The following is a 16,060-nucleotide window of genomic DNA, read 5'->3' as shown; positions in this document are numbered from 1 at the left end:
TATATAATTTCTCGACAACGACGTATAATTATATATATATATATATATTTCATGTGTATATATCAAACGCGTTACACAACTTACTGCATAAGTCTCTATCAGGTTAAAATTGTTTTTAGAGTATAAAAGGAGTGTGCGTGCATGTTGTAAAGATGATTTTGTTAGCGTATAAAAATTATTATTATTATTATCGATGCAAAACAAAAAGAAAGCTTTGTAGATTTACGTATTTATATCTCATATATCCTCTTCGTTTTAGTTTCACGCCGTTTAATTTTGACTTTACCTCTTTAATGTATATAATGTATGTATACATGTATACATGAGTATGTACGTGTGTGTATATATACATATATAAATATTATACAGAGCTTCTCTTGAAATAAATACACATTGTCCCTAAAAGGATCTGGTTTTTTTGTTTAAAATTTAATTTGCACTTTTGCGCGCGTTTACAAATTTATTTTTCATTTTTCTTGACGTCGTTCGAATTAAGACAAGCGAAAATTTCTCTCTTCGAAAATTTTTCTCAAAAATCTTATTCTCTTACGTCTTACTCAGTTTTCTGCAGATATTCTCTCTGTGAGTTAATACAAATATATATCATAACGTGCGCCGTTAAAAAAGATGTGCGCGCGTTAATTCGTTCTGCGATTTACACACGAGAGAACGAGAGATAAGTACATACACACATAAACGCAAACTTGCAATTTCTCATTCCGTTCGCGAAAACCATTTATACGGCATATACGTGAGTGAATAGCGCGTATATCCGGTCTGATCAACTAACTTGCGTATTGTGATTAAAAATACAACGTAGAAGTCGAAGAAACAAAAGGAATTTGTATGTTGCGATAAGTGTGTGAATTAATTCGAAAAAAAAAAAAAAAAAACGTACGTTAAGTAATATCGAGATAGCGATAGATAGATAAATAATATAGAAAGACAGAGAAAAAAAAAGAAGAGAGAAAGAATGTGTGAGAGCGAGTGTAAGAGGATTTGTTTCAACGCTAAAACATTGTGGCCGCATATTAAATAGCGATTACCTAACTTAAGTCCACTTTCAATAGAAGAGATAGACTTATCATGTATGTAATTTGATATTTACCGCACACTTGTGTCCGTACGTTATATTTTCTCGTACGCGCGCGTTCGATATTAGGCGTATTACTCGATGTGTCTCAGATATATATGTATACTGTGTAACATCCACATTGATGATTTAAACGGTAGATTTACAACCTCTTCGCGTTAAGAGAGAGAGAGAGAGAGAGATGTATTATTCTAAACCGGCGCATCTTTATCGTACATGAGCGATAATACACCGCGTTACAGCTTCGTTGCGAAATCGAATACCGTTTCTCCTTCGAAGAATATCTTACATGTCACGTTCATTGATAATTGATTTCTTTTGGGGAGGGTCGGCGCTAATTCGAAGCACGCCGTTCTATCTTTGTTCCTCGTTTAAATTTAAACGAGGATGAGATAAAAACGATGGAGCGCCTCGAAACATTTGCAACGCGCGACCCCGCGGCACCGTTTTAGAAGGATTATCTATCAAACGATCCCTCTTTTGCGCGTGCAAGAAAATTTTAGTCTAAAACTTCCTAAAACGCGCAACGAGAAACACTTCGCAAGGACACCGCAGTGTAAATAACGGTAGTACATATGTAAGAGAACCGTATGTGTATTCAACGACTGGAATATCGAACGCAAAGAATTTCAGTTGGTTATAAATTGACGAATTGTTTATTAAACAATTAACACGCAACATGTGACTCGTGCAAGTTATCTACGATATAATAAAATAAATAAAATTCTATATTATATAAGTTATAATTCTTATAAGCAAATTCGTATATATATATATATAATATAAATATAAACTGTTGATTTACTGATAAACACAGCTATATATTTATTGTACATAAATAAAATAACATTGAGAAATAAATGCGATATATATCGTATGCAAGATGAGCACGTCGGTGCGTAATCGATAGTCGCGAGACGCTAAAGCTGTTTTTACGGAATTGAAATTTTTTTGCTGCATAAACTCTCGAATAGAAATTTTGCGTGCGCAAAGCCGAAAACAGCTTCACGACGCATTATCCCGCTCCCTACCTCTGCGACACGATACCACGTGACAGAAATTTCGAGTTGCCATTGAGTCTCTGGTTCGTTCATTCTTTGGTCAGATCCGTGCTAAGTGGTCACTCGCACAAAAAAATCTTTAAGAAGTAAGCAATGGCTGCTAATCGTGATGAAATCCTCGAATATTTGGATAATAGGACATTGACGATTGTGAGTAATTTGTATCGAGTTCCGAAGCAACGACAACAATGTCACAGTCGAAATGAGATAAAAAAACGATCGACGTTCGGACACGCGGACTTGAAATATGGATTTGATGTAATTGATTTATATCGTCCCCAAAGCTTCGCAAACTTCGCGAATTTTTCGTGAAGTATTGCGTGTGTGTCCGCACATTGTTGCGTCACTTCGGAATTTCGGTAACAATTCTTAGCATTATTTTGTTATGTATTTTGTTATATAGATTTCTTTATGCAACACTTTTCGATGCAGCACGTGCAATTCTCTGCGCGCATCAATCGGACTAACGCTTGTGCCGCGCGTGTACTGAGAAAATGGCGGAAGAATTGCACGTGTTACATGGCGTATAGATGTTTGCGCGTACGTACGATCGATCCGAGGATCTACAAGAGTCTATCTCGTAGATTTCGGCTCTTCGATCGCGATGATTACAAACAATACAAAAATCTAGCGGATGTTTACAGGACCTGTGTAATTTCATCAAGAGCTGTGATAACTTACCTCACAGGAGGGAAGTGATAAATGAGATGATGACATTTACATTGCGTAAGTAACAATTTTGTTTGGAATTTGTTTCTCCACTTATATCTCTGACGCATCAGAATTTTTTATATCTTTATTATTTAAATGTTATTTTGCAATATCGCGCGCCTTTGGTAATTTGTTATTTGATATAATATAGAGATTTGTTTTGTTGACTATAGACAAAAGAATGCGGTTATCTCCGATGTGTCGATGTTTTATAAATTTTTTATAACCAAAAGTAGGCTCCGATCATTAATCTCACGTCATTAAGTTTACATATGTGTGAGTTTAATAAGAGCCAATCAATTAAAGACGATAAAATTTTTCAGATAAATGTCCCGAAATAACCTGTCATCAAAGAAACAATAATTATTATATAGATATATTTATTAGATATAAATATTTATCATAACAATTCTCAATGTTTTGGATATTGAGATGTTTTGAATTACTTCCAACTTTTTACGTACATAAATATTTGGTTAAAATCATTTATCTGACAATAAGCGAGAGGTTGCGCATTCATTTCGATCGGCTACGAAGCAAACAACAAGATCGCTTCGGAAGTTTTTATCGGAATGCGTGGAAACTGCGGCCATCTGTCGCGCCGCGTACGAAGTTAATCGCCCGACACATCGCGCTCGGCGTCACGTGACGTCTCGGGCGAGAGAAACGTAGGGACCGTTCGCAACCCGTCCGGTACGCAGGTCGAAAGTACGGCGCGAAGTTAGTAGCGCGCTTGGTTTCATTCATGAACGTCGAGAGCGCGGCCATAACACTTTTGCAATCTGTATTGTGTATACGGTCTGTACAAGCGCGTTGTCGTTGCGGTTTAGTGTTGCTGCCGATGTGCGTGCGCCTCATAGTCGTACACGTGATTCCCGCTTTGTGTCGTCGCGAATTTGCATGGTGCCTACCGTGTGCGATCGTACCGGTTTGGAATTTTCATCGATAAACTTGTGGGACGGCCAGCGGCGAGACAGGTACACGGAAAAACCCGGTAATTTAGCGCCGCTGACTTTTCTGATTCACTCGTGCGTCGTCGTCGTCGTCGTGACTAGCTGTCGGGCTCTCTCGCTAAGACGATGATACGTGCCAAACGTTATATATATATATGCACATTATGCCGTTGACCAAGCGATTAATACTCGCGGCCGCGATGTTTGCGACGTTTATTTTCGATCCCGGTTATGAATGGATCGTAAAGACACAGAATTCCTCGGACTTGGCTCCGGGAGTGTCTTCGGGTGTGCGTTAAAGTTTTAGTCAGAGAGCTTATTTACGCGACGCGTGCTCGAGTTGGCGTATATACATATACGTAGACTCGCAGAGAAGGCTTTGTATTTCTCATTCCGAAGAAAGAAATATATATATATATATATATATATATACCGCGAGAAAACGATCGTCCGAGAATAGATCTCTCGCGCGCGCGCGGGTTGCGATTTGACACATCGTTGGGAGATTTTTTCGGAGTCTCTTCTCTCTCTCTCTCTCTCTGTCTCGAATCATATCGCGACATTGTCACACACAAACCGGGAGGTTTCTAAAAATAAAAACACACCTTTCTCTCTATTTTTATATCCGTCCGTATAGAGCGCGCGATTTTGAAATATGCACGCGAGGGCAAAACAAAAGACCCCGTGAATCGCGGAACAAAGCGAGGAACAACGGGAGGAATGAAACTCCGGAGCGTTCCAGCAAGGTTTTTTGGCAAACCTTGCCGTGTTTATCCCCCGCGCTCGCGCGAGTGGGTTATGTAATATTATATACAACAAAACGCCTTGACGGCGTCGGAAAATCGATAGCCGTTATAAATAAAACAGGCGTTGTTGCTAATCCGCGCGTCTGATTTTGATTCCCCGATTTCTTCGTTGCCGATTGCTCTGCTCGTTTTCGGATCTCGTTGTCGAACGAAGAAAACACACACACGGAGCACCGCTTATTTTTTGTCGTCGTATAACTTGGGTAAAAAAATTATTTACACTCCCACCTACACGTTCGTTCGTTTCTTCATCCAGCGTGTGTGTTTACGTTGACCGAAAGGTTTATCTTACTCGTAATTGTAAAATGAAAAAAAATGTACGCTCAAATGGCCTTATCGTAAAATAACAATGAAACTGGCTTCGATAACGAAGAGAGAGAAAGAGAGAGGGCAAATATGATGTCATTCTATATATACGAGGTTATCACCATGCCAAGGGTCAGTTTAGAAATAGCGAAGGATCACAGTCGGATAGAAAATTTTTTTTTGACATGGAATTTCGAGTTTTCACACGACTCGATGAGTGAGGTGAGAAAATACGCGTTCGACAAATAAACAGAACCGAAAATCGGAGATTATTCGCTCCGCAAATTTAATTTAACAAAGAAACATAAATCGCTCTAAAGTTTTCTCATTAAACCTGTGACGTAATTCTCAATGTTTTAAGTATCTCGCGAGATGTTTTTTTTTTTTTTTTAAATTAAGTTCCCAACTTCACGCACTGTAAATATACTTCGTGTCGCTATTACTTCTCTGACAAATGCCCGGTCACATTTTATATCTCAAGTAGCAATAAATTCTTAACCGTTTTTCTTGTAAAAACGTTGTTTGGTTATCGAAAAGAACCTGACGCGCGACCTTCGCACAATAAAACAAAAATATTTTTACAACTGCGCGTCTGCCGTTTGGCTCACCGTTGATATTCGCTCGGGTGTATATTATCGGAATGAAAAATGATGTACAGTAATATATAAAAGCTTTGAAGAAAAGAGGGAAAAGAGAGGAATGTGATGACCTGCTTCAGTTGGTCGAAGGGTTTTTGCACAATTTCTCAGGTCTCGCAGAGAGACCGCAGAGAGCGCGGCAACGTTGCGACCTGCATCACGTCTCTCTTCATCTCGTCATTACTCTTCTTTCTTTCTTTCTCTCTCTTTCTCTTCTCGTTCTCTTTTGTACTTTTCTCCTTCTTTGCCGCTTTATTTGCCAAAGGACGGTAACAAAGGGAATGCCTCTTGAACAATGACATAAAGATCCAACGCTTGGATAAGAGAAGAGGTGTCTGTTAATCAGTTTATTATTGTCATTATGTACAACTTGCAAAATAATTTACAATCGAACGTCGAGGGAAATAAATCTGACCTTGCAGCAACAGACCGACTCTTCTGTCGAATATTTCGATTGAACAAAAAAATTTGCGTGAGAATAATAAACAAGCGTGGGTGTGTTTTCAATCGAAATTTACAGAAATTTAAAACAAAACTCTCAACTCGTCGCGGCTTGTTCGCTGAAATTAATTTAGATCGCACAAGGTTAATTTGCGAGTGAGTTACATGGGGCTCGTCCAAAGTCAACGAATGATTCATGATTTTTTTTTCTCTTTCTGTCTCTATCTCTCTCTCTCTCAGTGGGCCATCAAACGATTGTTGAGTTTGGGTATACGGGTGCGTACCACGCTAGATATAACGTAGAAGGTTTCGCCTGCCCGCATCTGGACGTTCAGGAACAAGCTCTTTCGGAGATATTACGTTGCCTTCAATGAGCTAAGACAATAGACACTCTTTTGCGACAAGAAGGCCACTTCGAACGTATAATAGAACGGGTATATGTTTATATTTTGATATATTACGAAATTTTATATACATTTTAACGTATTATTTAATTAATATATATTTCAATGTAATAAATATCTTAACGTGTCATTCTCGGGAGAAAATAATTAAATTTATTGCATTCGATCGACTAAATTCCAGCCGAGTGTTGTAGTTTAAAATTGAATTCAAAATCTTTTTCAGCCGAAAAGTGAACAGTTAGTAAAACTAGATATGAAAAACCATACTCGTTTTGCGTGACGAATTGTGAGCAAAATGGACTCTCAGCATGTTGGTTTTTTTAGCTGTTATATGAGCCAAGTATTTCTTTTATCGTTTTTCACAGTACCTGTCCACCCGCATTTTTATCTAAATGGAAAAGCCAGGTAGCCAGCTAAGAGACATAAAAACTGAATGAATGAAAGAATGCAAAAAGATCCTTCTCCTCGGTCAGATTCTTCTCGTAGTCAGGCCACCTTGTAATGGATACTTCTCAATAGTTTCGAAATTTGTGAGAACTCCATGATCACTCATGACGTGTCGCACTTTCTTAGTGATTTATCGTTGACGAATTGGTGTTTTTTCAAAGAAAAAATCTTAGTTATGCTGCAGCGTTGGAATGTGACGAATCATTCGGCTAATTACTGGTTTTGAATCCTCTTTGAGCCAGTTACTTATCTCGAATTTTATAATCTTTTCAATAATCAGTCAATAGATCGATATCACCAGCATAATACATGTATACATGTTAAGAGAGAAAGTGGAAAATAAGGCGTATATTAATGTATAAATATCTGTCACAGAATTAAAGTTACTGTAAGGTATTGCAGAAATTAACGCATCTTCGCAATTTATTCGTTCTTGTGTTATAAAAATTCGCGAATTCGGTGTATATTCTCACGTTTTCATATTTATGTGTTTTATATTTATATTTTTCTATAAGTAATAAATAACACGAGAACGTGTTATGCAACACGGCAGTTCGAGAAATTGACGAGAGCTTATACAAATCGAAGGAGTTCCAACATATTATAAATTATATTACGGTGTGCAATAATATCGATTAAATGAATCGGTGATTGTCTCTTGATAACCGATAATTTTATCAGTTATTTAGTCGTGTAATCTTCTTCGAAATGTAAAATTTATACGTGAACGATTGTTGAGATCGTTGATAATTTGTAATATTGGATTAATATATACACACACACACACACACAAACGCGCGCACGCACCATGAATTTAATAATAATAATTTATGTGTGTAACATGTTTTCGAAACTTGCCAGTTGATAAACAGATTGAAGGAGATTCTCGCAACGACGCAAATAAATAACTGGACGATAATGGAATTTATCTGACAAGTTATAACATGTCAATTGTAAGCGTCAAACACACGCTATCTCACGTCGAGTCGTGACTACGTCCGCTTTCGAAGAATTCTCGCGATGCTAATCTTAACTTTCCGATAATAACTTTTCTGTCGATGTTCGCGGGGGACGCGTCTTTGATGGCAATATGCATATTCTTCTTTGATTCAAATCACGCGACTGTCTTTTTTTGTTTTTGAAATTACGGTTTTAGCGAAGTAACAATCGTCGTAGAACATTATCGTTCGTATCAGTCACTGTTGCGCGCGGATGAGAATGATTTGTAAGAAAAAAAAAAAAAACCGCTGCCTGTGCAACTGTCCCCGTTGCGTAACGTGAAAATAAGTTAATCTGTTTTAATTAGCTTTCTTTATCGCTTGTCGTGGTCGAATATCGCGACGGAGGAGCTGATAATTCGACGAGATAAACTCCGTTGGTCTGTTAAACAATTATTTTGTGTTTAGTTGAGTTCGCGTCATTGGTGTATAAAGTTCTTGAAGTTCTTGAAGTATCGGTCACACGCTCGCTTATTTGCATCAACTGTAATATTAAGAGAAGTAAATAATAATTTTTCGTAACAACAAAAAAAATATTATTTATTTGAAGACTGCATTCGCCGCGTGCTGAATAAATTTGTACAAATAGTCAGCAAAATGCAGCTTATGAATAAGGGTAATACATATTTGACTCGTAAAACACATTAGATGTTAATTGTGTACATTATAAGAGCTTATCGCGCTTCTGACAGTCGAGTGAGATAAGAAGCTAGACATTTTGACGGTGCGTTCTCTCAGAAAAAAAAGAGATTCGGTTATTTCGACATTGCGAAAAATGTTCCTTCTTCGTTTTTCGAAGAAACTCGATTGTCTACACGTTTCGGGATCCCTTGTAGAACACGCTCCGGCCGCATATAAAAGGGTCGTGAGAGTGTCGAGGTAGCTGTACAGTTTTCCACCTACCATCTGGCGGCTGGTTTTCGACCGGAGTAACCTGATCTTCGGTCGCAGCGGAGATTCGAACACACATCCTGCACACACTTTGCCACACAGCCGCGTCCGAGAAACAATAGCTTCTCTCTCCCGAATATAAAAATTTGGAAATTTTATCAATTTTCGCTTTTAAAACGCCCTCGGATTCGAGATGTTCGCGTGTTTATCGGAATAATGAATTTTTTTTTTTTTACGCGATTAATCAGTCAAAATAGATCTGTCGTTCATAAATGTTTATAAATATGTTTTCGTAATTTTACAAGTGCAGTGTGAAAGACACAGAGAGTGAGAGAAAGAGCACATGTTTCTTTTTTTTCATGAAACACACTCGACGAAGAAATAAAATTCGCGAATAATATCGAGCGTTATAAGACGCTGGCTACGCGTCGTCGTCTTTTGCCGAACGATATCGACCGCGTATCTAAAAGCGGACTATTTAGCGGTTGATAAATAAATGTATCCCGCGAGAGCCGGAATACCGTGCCAAGCCAGCGGAGTTGGTATAAAATTATAATTGGGACGTCGTGTGATATATATACATACGTGTATGCGCGATCCGGGCGCGAAGAAACGCGCAAGTCCCTCGAAATCCTCGCGCGTATACGTATTTCTTCAAAACGTTTATTTCTTCGCGCGATGTAATTTTAAACAACACTCCCTCGTCACTTGTCTCGTATAAAAAAAAAATATATATATATATATATATATATAATAATCGACAAATCATTTCTTTCGCAGTCACGATGGAAATGGACTCCCTGTATGACTACGGGGAGGAGGATCAGGATTTTTACGAGGAGAGCCCTGGAACCAGAAAAGGTTATCCCATCGATCATAGATCCATCAAAGTAAGTCAATATTTCGACCGGTCTCGCGCAGCGCGAGAGTTAAAAAATAAAAACGGGAAAAACGTGCGATTTTTACAAATGCATATTTTGCTTATTTTTTCCCCGAACGCTCGAGTTGAATGTACATTTAATTTTGCCACACACGTCACTTTGACGGATATTTGAAACGGCGTTTTATTTTTTATTATTTTTAATATGTTTAAAATGTAAAATTTTTTATGTATTTTAAACTTATGTGATTTATTTAAATAAGTAATGAAAAAAGCTTTTAGCTGCAGAGAGATTTTTTTATATTTATTTTTTTCTGATTAAAATAAAACTCTACTTCGAACACAATTTTCCGAGCACATTCGTTTGTTTCTTGCAAATAAAAGTTGCATCAGTTGAAATTCGTCATTTTGACGGGTTTGGTTGTTCTGGCGCTAGAGATCACGGGAGTTCTAATTTTTTTTTTTGGGGGGGGGGGGGAGGGGAAGGAGGGTAGAGAAACAATTACTTATTATCATCAATTGCGCGAAAAAAATTATATTTCATCTCAAACAGTACAATTGTTCGAGTAAGTGACCTAATGAGGCTCGCTAGACGAATATTATTCTTTGCTGTCGACGAGCGCGTTGGCTGGGCCGGTGATTGTGCGAGTGCCACTAACAATTCGTTCCTTGTCGCTCTCTGCCTTCGTTTTATGAATGAACGTAGAACCGGCACTCGGTTTCTCCCTCTCCCGGAGAAACCCCGACGTTCCCCCCCACGCTCCGTTCAGCCTTCATCTCTCTGTCACCGACTGACCCTCGTCCGTCTCGCCTCTACCCTCTGCCTTCTCTCATATCTTTCTCTCTTGTCTCCTCCCGTCCCCTTCTTCTCCTCTTCTCTCTTCTGTGTGTTCCTCTCTTCCCTTTTCTCTCCCGCTCTTGCCCATCGCTCAGCGGAGCTGAACGGCGTCGGTCGACGCTGATTCGTACGCCGTTGTAACACCGGACAACGGTTGCGTCGCCTGACTTGCGTCCCTTCTCATTGACTTTTTTTTCGTGAGGATTTCTCGATGCCAGAGACACAGAATGAAACGTATTGGAGAACAGGTAGTTTTCAATTTTTTTTCAAGCTCTTTACTTTAAATCAGACGCGCACTCGAAAGTCAAGTGCTTTCTGCATATTTTTTATTTTTCACAATTAACGGTTAGAAATTTGTTTTTTGTTTTTACTCTTGAAAGAATTATTTTCGCGACTTCGCAAAATCGATATTTTTGCGGCAAACGTGTCTAAAGTGTCATTTACAGTTCGAGGTATAGCTCACGATCAAATAATTATTCTCGTTCGGTTTTTATTTTAAAAATTAAATCAACTAAAGTCTTTCTCGAGGTAAGTCTTTTTAAGTTGTAACGAAGACAAACCAAAAACGGAGAACTCGATCTATCACTTCGTTCAAAATTTGTTTAAATGGATCACGCGGGTGAATCGACTCGATCGCGAGAATCGAAGAAATCCCGCGTGCGCGGTGCCAGTTACATACAACGAGGAACGAGAAAGACGGGTGTGTATGCGCGGGAGGAAACGGCGACGCGTATATAGGGGAGAAAGGGAAACCTAAGCCGCCAGAAATAGCATCCCTTCTTCCCGCATCATGCGGCCAGACCTTCTGCATGCGCTTCTGATCGTTCTAGTCGTATGCACCGTTGACTTCGCCTTTGCCTACGTCATACGTTCACTGTCGAGACGACGACGACGACGACGACGACGACGCGCAACAACTTCGTCGTCCTACGCCATCGTCTCTTCTCGTTCCTCGATTCTTTTATGTATCGTCCATATGTGTGACGGCAGCCATAACACAGTTCCAAATGCGCACTTCGCATTCCTGCATTCACGTGTGTTTTACTTTTTTTTTTTTTTTACATTTTTTTTATATCGACTTTCTTTTCTTTCAATACAGAAAGACATCAAACGCATGAGATATGATGTATAAATCTAATTTTTTGCGTTTTCTCGCGGTATTTTTCATCTTTTTTTTTTTTTTTTTTTTTATCGTTAAACAGTGAATGCTATTATTACGTCGTTCCTTTCATCGTTCGTTGTAATATTTTTGTTACACGAACAACCCACGTGGCACATGCGCCTCGCAGCTAGTGCACTCGCACGTCCCACGCCTTCCATTCTTGGCCTTCCACTCGGTTCTTCGCTTTCAGTGTGTTTGTGTGTGCACCGAAGTCGCGTATAAAAAGGACAACGTAATTTTAGCTTCATTTAACAGATTCTCGTTGTCAAATCGCATTTCTCTTGTTCGCCGACTACTCCGTAGTCAGCTCGTTAATCGCGAGATTGTTCATTTGTAGTACTTTTCCCAAGCGTTTCGCGCGTTTCAATCGGACGATCTCTCTCATCCGCCTCGCGAATATTCACTTCACGCTTTTCCGCTTCGCGCCTTTGTATTTTCCCTCTTATTTTCCCTCCCCTCAACCAGCGACATGTAAAAGGTGACGTTAAACTTTGTCTCGATCTTTGTGACGTCACCCGTTCCACAGGCTGCGCATTTTTCTCGTCTCGATTTATAAACAAACTTTGTATATAATGTTTTTTTTTTTTTTTTTAATCTTGTAACGTTACTTTATATCATTTGTTTTCCGATCAAATGAAATTTATTTAATAAAAATACACACTACGAAGACCGTTTCGATTCTTCGCCAATTTTAATTTAGCGAGTCGATTTAACGACTGAAAACAGCCATTGATCTCAAATTAAGCGTTCATGGGCGCGGTTCCATCCGCTTCCCTCGTTGAGAACGCGCACACGGTACGTTTCTATCGCGGCACACTTGATTTTGTTCATTTTGACGTGCTTCCACGATCGTATAATGAAAGTTCGCTTAATTATCCGAATGCGTAATATGCGGAATACGTATTTTCTCTTGCGAAGATAACGCGAAATTCAATATTTGTCAAACCTATAAATAAAGAACTATCGGATAAAACGTTGTGGAACGTGTGAAAATAAAATTTGCCCGGCGCTATTTCATGTGTATTCAATAAGACAATTCATTCTTAAACGCAAATACACATCTAGCTTCGACATTATTTAAACGTTGTTGGAAAATTCACGCAATCTCGGAATGAAAATGTTTGCCTGGACTCTCTCTCTATCTCTCTTTCTTTCTCTCTCGTAAACAATGCGATCATTATTTATTTTTACGTACATAATAGGTGGCTGTGTAAGCGTTGGCGTTTGCGCGAGCGAGCGAGCGAAAGAGAGAGAGAGGGAAGCGCTCCACATCAATAATTGCGCGATAAGCTATTAACGCGAATCGTGAATGGAAGAGCTCGCTAATTTAATTCTACCCGCGCATTCGAGATGAATATGTAATCCGTCGCTACGGTCTGACCGATTAATTAATCAGCGTGAATCGATGAGATATATCCAGGTCGGACAAAACTCGTGTAATGCGGTGAATAAAGTTTTTAGAGTGTATTTTTTTTTTCTACACGCAAACGTATTTGAATTTTCAAACAATAAGTTTACGTAGTTATATTTTAACCCCGAGTTTCTGTGTAAAATGTATAAATTAAATTTTTGTAACACAATATACGTACATATCGAGATGATACACGCTCGTATCGCGCGTATCGCTAATGGAATTAATATGCAATATGATAATCTTTTCTTTCCGCGTTACATTATCAGAATTTTTTTTCATTGTAAGATATGTGCGACGTATGTGTGTGAGTGCGCGCGCGCGCGCGCGCATCGACGCATTTTTTATAAAATGGCAAATTGCCAGCAGAGAAAAATATTACATAATTAAAATTGCTGACAACATTCAAACGTTTCTCTGCAACATGTTTCGAGACGATGTTGTTACCTCGAGCTTTGTGCTCGTCACACGGAATTATGGAAATCGCCAATTGTTACATCAGTCTATGTGCAAGCGAGATATTTGCCAATACCGAGTGTGCTTCGTGTCTGTTTCTCGGACGTGTCACGCGCGCGTCGATAAGATGTATCTTATTTTTACAGTGCTCGAAACGTCTTTCTCTCTCTCTCTCTCTCTCTCTTTCTCTCAAAGTAACATCAATAATCGCACAAGTCTCTCTCGTCCGTCCGCAGCTCTTTTCGCCGCGTTTTGTAGTTCCTTTACCTCTTTCTCCGGTAATTATCCGATTGCGGTTACGTACTTTGCGCGCTGACTCACTCGAAAAAAACGTCTTGACATTGACTTTAATTTCCATACGGTCAATTAACGCACCTGTGTGTCTTGCGCGCGCCGGTTCTTTTATAATGAACGCGCTTTGTTAACGCGCTTCGTTAGTCAATGATTTTTATCGGCACGATCTCTCGCCGTCCGTCGCTTACACTCATTGTCGAGCTCGTAAACGTTGCGTAACAAACGAGTTTTCGGATGAGACGATACTTCCGTCGTGATTTATGTAAAATACGATAAGAGTTCTCCTCCCATCTCTCCCGAAACGCGTGACTTTTCTGTCAAGTGCGTGGTGTAAATAAATTACACATTAGTCGAACGGCAGATTGCAATCGCGAATCTGGCCTGAATTCGCGCGATTTATCTTCCCAATTCCCAATGAGAAATCGTTGTTGGAAAAAGTTTGCGGAGTATCTCACAGAGGAGAAAAAAAAAGAGAAGTGTCCGCATACATGTCGCACGCTTCTATTTTCTGCAATTTGCTTATTGATTCTTTCTCGTCGAAGAAACTCGTGTTTCTCTCTTTTTGTTTTCTTTGTCTTAATAAATCGAAGTGGTTTTATTAAAAGCGAGATGTACGGGCAAACAGCTTCGACACTTCTCGCGTCTCTCGATGTCGGTGTGTAAAGATTTATCTTATCGCTTCTTCGCGACGGCTCGAACGTCGCGCAGCGCGCGCGCGAAACGTCCGCGCTCCTCGAGCGGATGAAGATCGCGCGCTAAGATGACGCGCCCGATACCGCGCTCGTCGATGAAGAATTTGCCCGTTAAAATGTACGCGCACGTGTGAGATCTCGTTACTCGGAATCGGCCGCTGCGAAGAAATCGTCGTCGTTCGACGCGAACGAAAATGTTTACGAAAGGAACGTGTTCGCGGAAATATAAACGCGAACGCACGCGATATAATTTTCCATCTGCGTGCAGGTGTACGCGATTGATTTATCTCTCTCACGGTATTTGAAAAAAAAAATGCATATTTTTGTATAAATATATCGATGGCGTTAGCGCGTGCAACGGACGAAACAAAAACTGCGATATTTCAAACACGTGAAATTGTATTTTTCGATTTTACATGTATTTTTGTTGCGCTATTATGTGTTTTTGTAATGTATTTGTTTTTTTTTGTTTTTTTTTTGTTTTACAAAAACGTACATTTACGATACATTCTAAAATCTGAATATAAATCGAAACGTTTCCATATACGAGAGATAGTTTTTTTTTACCCCAGATATTTTATCTGTCATTGCTGCGTTTGCTCTTTAAATCCGGTCGGTTTTATAAAAGAAATGCAAGCAAAATAAATAAATTCTATAAATTTTGTATAAATTTTATCGCTCTCTCGTGAAAAGAAAAAAACTTTACATCCGGTAGATCAAGCGCACTGTGTGTGTGTGTGTGTGTGTGTGCGTGCGATATGATGTGAAGTGAAAATTTTCAACGCAAACAGTGATTACACGGTTACGCAAAGTTTCGACCTGATAATGTTTATTGCTGAATAGATTCGTCCATACAGTTTCGCGTGTGTCCGAGTCCGTAACTTTTATCTTTTCGCGATATTCTTCGCGGGCGGCCGCTCTCTTGCGGTGATTTGTTCTTCCTTCTCGCCAGGTTGCTGCGTGGTCCGAATAGATTTACATGTCTGAAAAGACTATTATCGAGAGCGCAACTGAGAGAAAGAGAGAGAGAGTGTGTGTCTACGTCTCCCCGTGGCGAGAAAACTGATCATGCGTATTGGAATTTTGCAACAACTTGCAATATATTATCAATATAAAATATTTTTTGGTTTGGATTATTTATCGCATTAGTGTTACACATGAGTTGTGGCAATTTCTCTAATATATAAATAATAAATAAAATAAACTCCTACACACACACATATACGTAAATGCCCCAAAGACCGAACATTTATTATAAATATGCAAATATTAGTTGTAATAAAATATTCAACGTTTTGGATATTTTTGAGATATATTTTTAATTATTAGTCCAACTTTTTTTCAAGTATTTTTTTATAATTATTTCTCCAATGAGTAATGTCCGGCAGGTGATACTTGTCCGGTCATTAGGAACATTTGTATTTCATCTTCGAAAGTCGTAGGGAGATTTAATTTTGTTTAATTTTTTTTCTTTGCGATTCTACCGCAATTATCCGCGCGTAGAAATTTTTACGATAATCGCGTTTCTCGCCGACTTGCCATAATATATCGATTCGACTTCGCTTCCCGGGTGATAAA

The 16,060-nt window shown here is 39.0% G+C and overlaps 1 protein-coding gene across 5 annotated transcripts in view; it reads left to right on the top strand.

The window, feature by feature from the left end:
• The first annotated feature begins 2,232 nt into the window (after positions 1-2,232).
• Positions 2,233-16,060, top strand: part of LOC109853395 (ETS-like protein pointed) — an 89,697-nt gene continuing 75,869 nt past the window's right edge. For 3 of the 5 annotated variants that reach the window (XM_020425523.1, XM_020425540.1, XM_020425506.1), the window contains exons 1-3: positions 2,233-2,304; positions 2,799-2,880; positions 9,530-9,639. In XM_020425523.1, coding sequence (XP_020281112.1) covers positions 2,248-2,304; positions 2,799-2,880; positions 9,530-9,639 — 249 coding nt within the window. In that variant the 5' untranslated portion in view covers positions 2,233-2,247. Of the gene's footprint in view, positions 2,305-2,798; positions 2,881-3,570; positions 3,860-9,529; positions 9,640-16,060 lie in introns of those variants that run through there. The other 2 variants (XM_020425514.1, XM_020425531.1) reach the window with 2 other exon arrangements.

Source organism: Pseudomyrmex gracilis, unplaced genomic scaffold (assembly GCF_002006095.1).
Source record: "Pseudomyrmex gracilis isolate BER0280 unplaced genomic scaffold, ASM200609v1 scaffold_2, whole genome shotgun sequence".
Lineage (NCBI taxonomy): Eukaryota > Metazoa > Arthropoda > Insecta > Hymenoptera > Formicidae > Pseudomyrmex > Pseudomyrmex gracilis.
Note: the sequence above shows the minus strand (reverse complement) of the source record. Positions and strands in the feature narration are given on the sequence as shown.